We start from the raw sequence: 13,239 nt of genomic DNA on the forward strand, positions 1-13,239 counted from the left end.
AATTAATGAAAATAATATCAATTTTTTATTTTAATTGAATAAAATTTATGATTTGTATAATGATAGAATTAATTAATAATATTGATGATAAATAATTTTATATTTAAGTATTCAATTGAAACTATTAAAATAATTTATTTAAATTTTAAATATTATGCATTAATTTTCTATATTAATATTTCTTGTATGAAATCAATAATATTTAAAATATTTTATTATAATATAATTCAAATTTTTAATCTATATGAAATCATACATGAATCGATAAGAAAAGACAGTTGCTGATTGGCTATAATATAATACATTTTTTTTCGACATGTATTTAATATTTGTGTTATGGTTTTATATTAATTTCAATGTAAATATTAAATTATAAATTTTAATTAGTTAAAATGTTTTTTTAAATATATCATTGTAACTTCTTTAATATATAACTTTATAAAAGTTCATAAAAGTTTTTAAAATTTCGATTATAATATTATCGTAAATATTTTGATAGTAGGGCAAATAGTTTACGCGGCAAATAGAGAGAGATATAAGGTTTTGAATTGTACTGATTACTGTTTTACAGGTAGGTTAGTTTTTCAAGTACTTAGTAGTATAGTGTTTGGCTCCTTCGTGAATTTAAAAAGTTTTTGGTATAATTTAAATCTAAATTAAATTGTAGTAAAAAATTCAATATTTAATATATATATTTTAAAAATTTTTATCGCATTAGGCAAATATTATAATTAAAAATAAATTAATAAATTATCTAATAATCTATTGTTTACAATTTTTGTGAGTTTGATTTTAAAAATTATTTAATGTTTAAATAATTTTTTGTATATTAAAATATAAAAAATATAAAAAATTATTCAATTTATTTACAGAGTGAAATATTTATAAGTGAATGGTTCATAGAAATCATAGATTATTTAATTAAATTAAATATTTTAATATGCAAGTAAATTCACAAAAACGTGAGAATACTCAAACTACAATATTAGCATTATTACTTACACATAAAGGAGGATGTACTCTACGGCAATTAAATAATGATTATTATGAAACAGAAGGTGAACATATACCATGGAAAGAACTTGGATATAGCTCTTTGTTAGCTTTTCTATATAGTATGTCAAAAACAGTTCAAATAGAAAATAAAAATAATACATTTATTATACAAGGAATTGCTTCTGAAAAATCTAAACATGTTAGTAAATTAGTAGCTGGTCAAAAATGTCAGAAACCATTTTTTGGAAGAAAATTTTATAAACCAAATCATTATTTTCCTACAACTGCTCCTCCTCGAATTCGTATACCAGCTGAGATATTAAGTAGGATAATCAGTTTAGTTAATGATCATCCAGATGGCGTAAATAAATATTATGTCCTTCAAGAAATTCATTTGTGCATGCCTTTTGCAAACATTACTATGAAAGACATGGAAGAGCAATTACAAGAATTATCACATACAATTTTTCAAACAAGTACTAAAATTTATCCAACACATGCTAAAGTTAAAGGATTTAATCATTTAAAAAATTGTAATAATATGACTTCTAATTCTAAATCTATATCTCAAAATGGAGAAAAATATAAATCTGTAACTGTTGCTGGAGATGAAGATTTAAATGATATATTAAATTATGATGAAGAAGATATTTTAGAGTTTTCACATTCTGATTCTTTTTCTTCAAAATCAATTAAAAATAAATCTACATCAAGCTTTATAAAAGAAACTGTATTTAAATATCAAGATCAAGAGACAGAATGTCTCCAAAATGAAACTCCAAAAAGTCAACATAATAATGATATTCAAATTCAGATGAAATTGAATAATAGTATTGAAAAAGATGAAGAAAATGTTTTAGATAAAAAAAATGTTGAAATACTTATAAATGAAAGAATCAAATTTCGTTTGGAAAAACTTATACAAAATCATCATGATGGAATTTGGTGTGCTGATCTACCAAAGAAATATCTAGAAGAATATAAAGTATCTTTGAATTATGAAGAATTAGGTTTTAATAGTGTTAGAGAATTTGCATCACAGTTACCTGATATCTTTCATTGCATTCAGCCTCATAATGCAGGAGATTTTATGCTTTATTATGCAAAAAGAGAAATACCTTCAAATAAAATAAAAGAGAATGATAAAATTAATAATATTACAGATTGGTATAACATTTATGAAACAATTGATGAAGAAGCACTTCCAGCAGAAGTGGTAAAGATTTTTGTTTGAATATAAAGATTTTATTAATTATTGATTAAAATTTAATAATATTAATTTGATAATATTAAATTTTTAGTCACCTGATACATGTAAAATATTAATACCAGATAATGTAATGAGTATTGGAGAATATGTAGGTTACATAAATGTTGCAGATTTAGCACAAAATGAGGAACCTTTCATAGAAGTGTTTGTTGTAGAAGTATTTACACCTTCATTCTTTTGGATACAACTTCGTAAAAAACAAAAAATATTTATAAAGTTTATGGATGATTTACAGTATGTATGATTAAAATAAATAATTCTTATATTATTATAATTGTATTATAATTTATTATTCATATATATTAATAAATTATAATTCATTATAATTCATTATATATTATAATTCATAATATCTATATTAATAAATCTATATTAATAATTGTTTTTTTGCAGTAAATTTTATACAATGAATCATGAGCAATATGTGATTCCACTAGTTGTACTAGAAAGAGGTTTAAATTGTGCATGTATATATAATGGGTTATGGCATAGAGGTATAATCAAAAGTGTAAAACCAGATTTACAAGTCACTGTAAGCATATATATAACTGATTGAGATTATTGTAACTGTATGTAATAATCATAGTTGATAACAATTTATTATAGGTAATGTTTTATGACTATGGAACATTAAAAACATATTCTCCAGGAACAGTATATTACTTGCATAGAATGTTTTCCAATTTACCAGCTCAAGCAATACCATGTGGTTTAATTAATACAAGACCATATAAAGGATCTAAATGGTCTCGTGGTGCTACTTATTATTTTGCAGTAAGAACATCTAAAATACCTTTAGTTGCAACAATTGCATCAGTTAATATAGAGGTAAGAATATTATTAATATAAATATAAAAAGTTTAAATGATATTTACTTTAATAAATATTTTTATTAATTTTTTTTAAAAACAATTATTAATTCAATCATTCATTAATAGTTATTTTTTATTTTAGGATAATTCTATGATAATAAGTTTGACTGATACATTGGAAGAAGAAGATGTACATATTAATGATTGGTTAGTTGAACAGAACTTAGCAGAACATGGAAAAATGGTTTGTATGAAAAAACGAAATTTTCCATTTCAATATTATTTAGAATGTCAAAAACATTTTAAACAATATAAATTTAGTAATACTCGCGAAATGGAAATAAATCCTGAAAATAAAACACTATTATATAATTTAAATTTTGATGAAAGTTTATCTCATAATAATAATTTATCTCATGATAAAAAAATAAATAATAATAAAGAAAATTCATATAATGAACTAATATTATATAAAGAAAAAGCCAAGAAATCGCAATCTCTTGAATATAATCACTCTTGCAAAAATGATTTTTCAAACGAAAAAATAAATAGCTTTACAATAAATTCTGAAAAAAAAAATACAAAAAAAATAGAATCTTTGTATGAATTATTAAATCTTAAAATAAAGTCTATTCATTCTAAAATTAATAATAATAATCATATTAATAAAATTAAAAAAAGAGGAAATGAAAGATATTTAGAATCTAGTTTTATATTAAATAATCCCATTGTAAAAAAATTGTATGAAAAATCTGATAATACTAAATCTAATATTTCATCAGTTGTTAAAAATATAAAAAATGATATCTCAGATACTGATACTTTATCTCTATCTATTAAAACTAAAGAAAATAGTGATATGTCAGATGATATTTCATTGATTACTCTATGTGCTAAAAAAACAAAAAATAATGATATATCAGGTACTGATACTTCATCAGTTGCTTTATCTGTTAGAAACAGAAAAAATAATGATGTATCAGATACTGATACTTCATCAGTTGCTTTATCTGCTAAAAACAGAAAAAATAATGATGTATCAGGTATTGATACTTCATCAGTTGCTTTATCTGCTAGAAACAGAAAAAATAATGATGTATCAGGTACTGATACTTCATCAGTTGCTTTATCTGTTAGAAATAGAAAAAATAATGATGTATCAGATACTGATACTTCATCAGTTGCTTTATCTGCTAAAAACAGAAAAAATAATGATGTATCAGATACTGATACTTCATCAGTTGCTTTATCTGCTAGAAACAGAAAAAATAATGATGTGATAATAGATAACAAATATGATATTTTACAAAAACATAATAATATTCCAAAACAATATGCTTATCATTTTGATGTACATACTTCAGAAGATGAATTAGATTTTAATGATATCAGAAAGTCTATTGGTATATGCAATGAAGTATATAAAACAGAATATACAGATTGGTCTGTTATTGACAAAAAACAAGAAAAAAAATATTCAGAAGAAAATGTATTCAAGATACCACATGAAACAACTTTTAGAAAAAAAAATATACCAATAGCTGAAAATTGTTTTATAAAAGCAGTATATAATAGTTCTTATTCAACATTGAATGATAAAGATATACAATGGACACCAGCTGGAAATATTAATAAAACATCAGATGTATCTCCATTAATTATAAAAAATATTGAAAAACGTAAAAAAAATATTCCAAATAATATGACAGTTGTTATACCTCAGAAAATATTGGAAACATTAACAGATGAAAAATTCTCTGAAAAATTACCTAATGTATCTAAAAATATAGAAGAAATTCAATCAATTAATTTATCACAGGAAACTGATAATAATTTAAAATATACAAATAACAATGATATATTTCATAATACAAATTTTAAAATGCATTCAGAAGATTACAAACAGAATCATTATATTTGTATGAAAGCAATTCCTAAAAGAAAATTATTAGAAAAATTATTGTCATTAAAAGATACATCAAGCAATATTTTAAACATAGATTCAGATGATTTAAGCACATCACAAGAATCTATATTATCTGAATATAATAATGATAATAATGATAATAATGATAAATATACAAAAGAAATATATAAAAATGATATAAATAATGAAGATACATCAAATGAATCCTGTTTGAAAATTCTCCCTAAATGTCTTCCATATTCTGTTAAAACAGATATGACAGATTTATACACACTAGAGTCATTTAAATCTATGAATAATGATTTAGATTTATATAAAAAAGAATTTTCAGAAATGTCATCAAAAAGTTTATTTGCAAGCAATACAGAATTAGTAGAATATGTGCCATCAGATTCAACATTATCACAACAAACTACATTAACAGAAGAATTCAATTTAATAAAAAAATATAATTCTTCAGAAAAACCATTATTAGATATGGAAATAAAAAAATCAGAACAATTATTAAAAGAAGAATCAATATTAAATGAAAAAATCACACAAACACAAATATCATCTAAAGAATTATTATCAAAATCAATGATTAGTAATTTAGATGTAAATGAAGAAGAAATTCCAGTAACTTCATCAAAATCATCCGAATTTGTAAACAATTTAGAATTAGCAAAATATGTGCCATCAGATTCAACATTATCACAAAAAATTATATTAATAGAAGAGTCTAATTTAATAAAAAAATCTAATTCTATAGAAAAATTATTAAATGTAGAAAAAAAAGAATCAGAAATATTAAAAGAAAAACTAACATTAAATGAAAAAGTCAAACAAATAGAAATATCATCAGTAAAAGAATTAACATCAGAATCACTTATGACTAATAATTTAGATGTATATGAGGAAGAAATTCCAGTAACTTTATTAAAATCATCTGAATTTGATGATGATAATAACAATTTAGAATTAATGGAATATATATCATCGGATTCAACATTATCACAACAAGTTACATTAATAGAAGAGTCTGATTTAATAAAAAAATCTAATTCTGTAGAAAAATTACTAGATGTAGAAAAAAAAGAATCAAAAGAATCATTAAAAGAAAAATCAATTTTAAATAAAGAAATCACACAAATACAAACATCATTTACAAAAGAACTTGTATCATCTGAAATTTCTAATATACCAATTTTAAATGATATTAATATAGATTCTGATGAAGAAGAATGGGATGTTCAAGTATCATATGCTGATGTTTGTAATCTTTTTAAAAAACCATTTAATGAGAATAATCAGAATCAATTTAATCATAAAGAATTTAATTCATATCTAAAAATAGAAGAAATAAATGATTCTGACTCAATTGAAGATACAATTAATACAAAAATATATGAAGATGCAAAAGCTAATCATGAAGTTATGTATTCAGATAATCAAGACTCAAATAAAATCACTGATATTCAAATTTATGAAGATGCAGAAAGTGATACTCATGAAATTATATATGCTACAGATAAAATAGCTAATCAAGATAAAACAGAAAATGTAATGAATCAATGTATAAAGCATGAAACTCAGATGCCTACAATAGATTCTGAAGTGACTTCAGAATTAAGTAATAAATATACATTTAATTTAAATAATACTATATCGTACAAATTACAAGGTAAAGCAAAAACATTAGTAGAAATGTTAAATAAAGCAAAATTAATGCAAAAAGATTGTTGAGAAATAAATATTGAATAATACAAATTTTTAAATTTTAATTAAAATATTTTTATTTGTAATTATCTAATATTATTTTGGATTTTTTGTAAAAAATTTTATTTTTATTACTTATTTTATTACTCAAATCAAAAATTAAACATATATATATGAAAAAGTATATTTTTTCGAGCTCACTTTGAAATTTTGTTTAATGATGAAATAAAATTTTTATAAAAAAACTCTTCAGTGATATTGAAAAAAGATATTAAAAAAAATTATTAAACAAAATATTTATTTATATTTATAGAATAATTTGAGTTTTCATTTTTTGATTTTTTAAATTTAAACTAATTTTTATTTTTGTTTTTTTTTTTTATACATTGTGTATAATTAAATATATGATATAATTTATAATCACTTATGATTTTTAGTTCAGTTAATAGAAATTTATGTTTATATGAAAGAATTCCATCAAACATTTATTCTAAAATATTCTAAATAATAATAGTATAATACTTATTGATTGTAAAATATTATTATACATTATTATTGTTATGATAGATGAAAACGATACAATAAAAATGAACAATAAAATTTGTTAACTAGCTATGATTAGATATTTAATTGAAGAAGATATATTTTTAAGAAAAATTGGAATATCAATTTTTTTCTATAAATGAACGCATTAATTACAATTAATTAACGAAGAATTAATGTAGCGCGATCATAAATTTATTAAAATTTATTAAAATATTTTAGATGTTGAAACATATCATATATGATATATTTTTAGATTAATAAAATGTCTGACCTTTGTTTAAAAATGAAATAGAATTGGAGAATATATTTTTTTATTTCCATCAAAAATATGCATTTTAATTTTATAACAATTATTAGATGAATTATAATTTAAAAAATTGTAATCAAATTTCAAAATTAATTCATAAATAATTTTTACAGCTTAAGATTTACAATACTTTTATAAACTATCTTATAATTCTATGCATGATTATATCAATAGTTTATGATTGTTACTTATTTATGATATTAATTATGATTACATTTATCTTTTCATTTATTATACATTTATTTACTGTAATTATTTAATTACAGTAGTATATTTATATACTATATTATATACTATAATAGTATTTATATACTATAAGATTCTTTTTTATGTTTTTTGGGAAAAATACGACCTTTATGTTATGGAAAATCTTGTATTATTTTTGTTGCAATAAAAATATTTAGATAAAAAATCAACTGTCTACATTTCACTATATACCAATAGTTTTATAATTTCTATAATAACTCATAAAGTGATAATTTTTCCCAAACTAATTAATTTAAAGACATATGTGCTAAATAATACATAAGTGCATATATTAGAACATTATTTGATGTTTTTTTACTGTTTTTTAATTAGGTAGATAAAGTTGATATGAGTAATTTGTTGCTTTATGTGGAAGAAAATTTAATATTATCACCGGAACAATTTTATGAAGAAGAAGAAACTAATACATCTAATAATAATGAAAATTTATCTGATAATGCCATTAATATGCCCTTGATATCACCACAAAGTACTTTAAATGATGAACTTTTTAAGCCTTCATCAGACTGCACATCGCACATTGATGAACAAAAAAAGTTACTAATAGAAGAAGACATTCAAGATCAGACTTTTCAAAATAATTCAACATCTAATATAGCTACTTTTAATAAGAATAATACTAATCCATTTATACAAAATGAATCTCTTTATGATCAACTTAATGATGATATAAGTCCTCAAAAATTTATGCAGTTATGGCAAGAAAATATGCAAATACAAATGCAAATAAGTGCAACACTTAATATACTTCTTAATAAAGTAATGGATTCCACAAAAAATGTAAATGATAATTTAACAAGTGATGAAAGTACTTTAAATATAATAAAAAATGCATTTTTACATGCTAATAAAAGAATGCCAATATTTACAGATTCATCAAATACAAACATTGCAAATACACAAAAAAATATATTTTTTTCAAATGAAAATATTAATACAGAAAAAAATACTGCTATAAATCAGCAATCATCTTATACTGATTATTTTCAAAATTCTAATATTAAAAATTATAATTTTTTAATGTCTACAAATAATGTTTTTGATACAATAAATCAATCTTTATCAAATCAAGAAATATCAGATGTTCCTCTAGGATTTGAAAAATATAATTGCAAATCTTTTGGAAATGATATTGATTCTGATCAAATATCTATGGAAGATTCAATAAATGATAAAACATCTTTGAAAGAAACAAATCCTTTTAGACTTAGTTTAGCAGGTAAATTACAAATACTTGATACACAAGAAGAAAATTCTTCATGTTCTAATGAAGATGAATTATTACATGTTTTACATAAAAATTGCGACGTGATTGTGAAAGAGCATGATTTGATAAATTATGAGAATGATAATTCCAAGATGAATTACACAAATCAACTTAATCATAATGATTCATTTGCATTAAATGAAAAATCTTTTAATTTAAATGTAGATGAAGTTATAAATACAACGTCTAAAATTACTATTGATGATGAAATTACACAACATAGTATTTGTAATAAAGAAATGGAAAAATCATTTATATTAAATACAAAATCTTTTAATTGGAATATAGATGAAGTTATTAATACAACATCCAAAATTACTATTGATGATGAAATTACACAACATAGTATTCATAATAAAGAAATGGAAAAATCATTTACAATAAATGCAAAATCTTTAAATGTAGATGAAGTTATTAATACAACATCCAAAATTACTACTGATGATCAAGCTGTACAGCATAATATTCGTAATAAAGAAATGGAGAAACATTGTTTTTCACCATCAAAGAAAACTCTTATTGATAGTAATTTACAATATGTTGAAAATGCATACAAACATGAGCCAATTACAATTGATACTTCTAATTTTAATCAATCTTTATGGAAAAAACATACTGAGTTTGTTGTATCAGGAGAAATTCCAAATTGTAAAACTATTAATGAAAATATTACATTTTTTCCAAATTATGATTCAAGTAATTATATATCTTCAACTTTATTGCATGAGCATAGTTCAGAATATTCTACATTAGCAAATACGAATATTAATGAAAAACATTTAACACATACATCTACTTCTCATACATTATATAGTTCATCTCCAATAATAGAACTTAATGAAGTGCAATATAATCAAAAATCAATAGCAAATTCAAATAAAATAAATAATATATCTACCAAAATATTATGTAAACCACTTAAAGATACTACTCAATTAAAAAATTGCAATAAAATTTATTCTATTTCTGAAAATAATGATGAAAAAGGATTATGTAATAAAATTCAACAGGAAAATAATTATGAAAATATCTTAAATTTTGAAGTTAATGCCAATGCTGTGGAAATGAAAAATTCATGTTCAATAAAAACTGAATTAAATACTATTGAAAATGCTACATATATTCCAGAATATTTATCCCTCAATCATAAAATATTATTTCAAGTAGTTGGTACGTTTTACTATACAAATTAATTAATTATATTTTTTATATTCTTTAATTAACACATATAATTTTTCTATTATATTTTTAGCATTACCTAAACAGATAGTGCATATATTTCACTATCAAGAAGAAGGATATTTATTAGTAGATGAGTTTATTGAAATATTTAATGAAACAGAAAAAATTTTAGATATGATAAACTTATTACATACATTTAATATACGTGTACAATTTAAAGAAATTGATAGAACTAAGAATTCCCTACAATTCATAAAAACTAGCAGGTAATCATTATAAATATTTTATTAAAACTAATGCTTTTTATTTGATAAATATAAAATTATAATTCTTTTAGCACAATGTCAAAAGCAACATATGATATAGTAAATGGTACTAATAAACTATATTTAATGTCTTTAAAATTAGCTCTAAAAATATTACATAAATTGGAAATTATTTCACAAAAAGATATTGCTGATATTTTTATAAATGAAATATTTTTAAATGATTCAAATGTACATAAAATTTGGGTAAATATTATATATTATTATTATTATATTATAATATATTTTATATATATTATATATAACAATTTTTTTTTAGTTAATTACCAATGCATATAGACTATTTAAATATAATATTGAAATGGGCAATAATTAAATAAGTGCTATATATATTTTAAATAATATGTAACTATAATATGTATATTAGGTATTAATCTAATTTTTGTAATACTTATATTTACATATTTTGTTACTTATACAAGTTATGTAAGATGAATAATTTAAGAAAAATAACAATATATTTTTTCACCATATGATTTATATGTAATTATATTGTATATGAAGATTAAGATTGATATGCAGTAAAAGTTCATTTATTTAAATTCATTGGAGGACAAATAGATATAATAGTTTATAAACTATATATGTATCTAATTATTTTTCGTTCTTAAGAATAGAAATTTATGTTCAAATATGGTTTTAATTGGCAAGATTTTATTTAATCAAATATTAAATAAAATTTCATTTCAATAAATAAAGTTCTATTGTATTTTACAATTATATATAAATCAAAAATTTCATTATAATTTATTTTTTATCATGAAACAAGTATAAAAATTATTTAGATATTGAAATATAAATGACATAAATTTTATGCATGTTAAATATTTGCATTTTTTTTTCCTTTAAATATCCATTCCTTTTTAAATATTTGATGAAGATATTTAACATGAATATTAAGTTCAATTTTGATATTAATTTAAATTCAAATAGTTTAAGAATTAGCTAATTATGAAACATTTGAAAAACTTTTGAAATAAAAATTATTAATACGATTCTTTTATACCGCCAAGTACCATGCACCCTCTAGTGATGGTTTTTAGACTTAAGTAAAAAAACGTAAGGAGAAACTTGCATTGATTCGAATTATATCAAAGTGATAAGTGATATTTTACGTTGAATTTTATATTAAATACTTTGATTTTTTTTATTAAAATATAATGGCAAGTTCAACTGATCCAGAGCCAAAAATAACTGGCTTTGCAAAATATTATAATAGTAGTACCACACAAGGTCGAGCAAATGTAAGTAACCTCAAAATTTACCGTGTGGTTTTTTAAAAATCTTAAAAATATATTTAAATCTTAATTTCATTATTTTCTTTTTTTACAGGTAGCTTTAACAACTATTGGTGGATTAGCTGCTTTAGGTTTATATTTGTATTTTAAACCAAAAAAAAGTAAGCAAGTATCTGAAAAGTGATTTCAATATTAAATGATATAGACACATTATGTAATAATAATTTTTGTGTTATATTACTTTTATTAGGAATAAAAAATTATTCATTATTCATGGATTAATAATGATTGATTATTCATGATTAATAATGTCCTATTGTATATTATGTTTTCAAGCTAAATAGTGAAAAAATATATTGAAATTTAATATATTCTTGAATATTTAAAATGCTATGTATAAATTAAATAAATATGTAAATATAAAAATTAATTTCATTATATATTTCTATTATTTTTATAAATTTCTTTTTGTAAATTTATAATATATAATTGTAATTGATATGGAATATTATTAAAATATAAAAAATATATTAAATTAGCCAATTAGAAAGCCAATTAGAACATCTATAGATAAAAATCATAATATAGATATATATCATGAAAAAATAAAATAAATAAATTCATTAGGGAAGAAATCATATAATTAATTTGTATAGAATTTGTGATTATTTTTATTATCTATATGTATATATATATATATATGTATGAAATCACAAGAATTTTGAATTTAATTATTTATTAATCAAAGTTTTAGGATTAAAATACAATATATATATTTATATGATTCATATTAATTTTTATCATATTTTTATTCATATTAATTTTTATTATAACTATGAGAGCGTTTTTTTTCCCTCTATTTGATCTTATATTCTTGTATAGATATTTTAAAAATAATACAATTTCATTATTTCATAATATTTTTATGTTTTTAATTTAAATCAATCTAAATACATGATCATTAAAAATGATCATCAAATCAATTATACTTATTTTTATTTAATATATATTGAAAATTAAATTTAATTTATTTACTATATTTATATGTTACTTGTAATATTTTGTGTTTATTATAAAAACTTATGTGTTTATTTGTAAGTTACAAGAAATGGAACAAAATATACATTTAATATCTAGTATGCTTCTTTCAATATGTTAAATATATTTAACAAAATTATACGAAATTTATAGAAGAATTTATTTCGAAAGAATGTAAAAGAATCTAAAAGATTTACTTATAATAAATGATTTCAGGTACATATTTATATTACATTCTAAACTACTAAGGCATAAGATTTTTAAAAATATTGAAAAATATTTTTTAAAATAAAAATATATTAAAACATATATATATATATATATATATTTTTATTTTATTGTATTTTGAATAAAAAATATCAACG

The 13,239-nt window shown here is 20.4% G+C and overlaps 2 protein-coding genes across 2 annotated transcripts; both read left to right on the forward strand.

The window, feature by feature from the left end:
- The first annotated feature begins 409 nt into the window (after positions 1-409).
- LOC100577228 (uncharacterized protein MAL13P1.304) lies at positions 410-8,276 on the forward strand. Its single transcript, XM_026439635.1, has 8 exons — positions 410-571; positions 873-2,212; positions 2,298-2,500; positions 2,660-2,798; positions 2,873-3,094; positions 3,221-3,322; positions 3,773-6,668; positions 8,136-8,276. The coding sequence occupies exons 2-8, from the start codon at positions 941-943 to the stop codon at positions 8,141-8,143; spliced, it is 4,842 nt and encodes a 1,613-aa protein (XP_026295420.1). The 5' UTR covers positions 410-571; positions 873-940; the 3' UTR covers positions 8,144-8,276.
- Positions 8,277-11,479: 3,203 nt separating this feature from the next.
- Positions 11,480-12,118, forward strand: LOC113218630 (up-regulated during skeletal muscle growth protein 5-like). The gene is made up of 2 exons (XM_026439530.1): positions 11,480-11,842; positions 11,931-12,118. Exons 1-2 carry the CDS (start codon positions 11,759-11,761, stop codon positions 12,018-12,020), a joined length of 174 nt encoding a protein of 57 aa, XP_026295315.1. The 5' UTR covers positions 11,480-11,758; the 3' UTR covers positions 12,021-12,118.
- Positions 12,119-13,239: the final 1,121 nt, after the last annotated feature.

The sequence above is a fragment of the Apis mellifera genome, linkage group LG3 (genome assembly GCF_003254395.2).
Source record: "Apis mellifera strain DH4 linkage group LG3, Amel_HAv3.1, whole genome shotgun sequence".
In the NCBI taxonomy this organism is placed as follows: domain Eukaryota; kingdom Metazoa; phylum Arthropoda; class Insecta; order Hymenoptera; family Apidae; genus Apis; species Apis mellifera.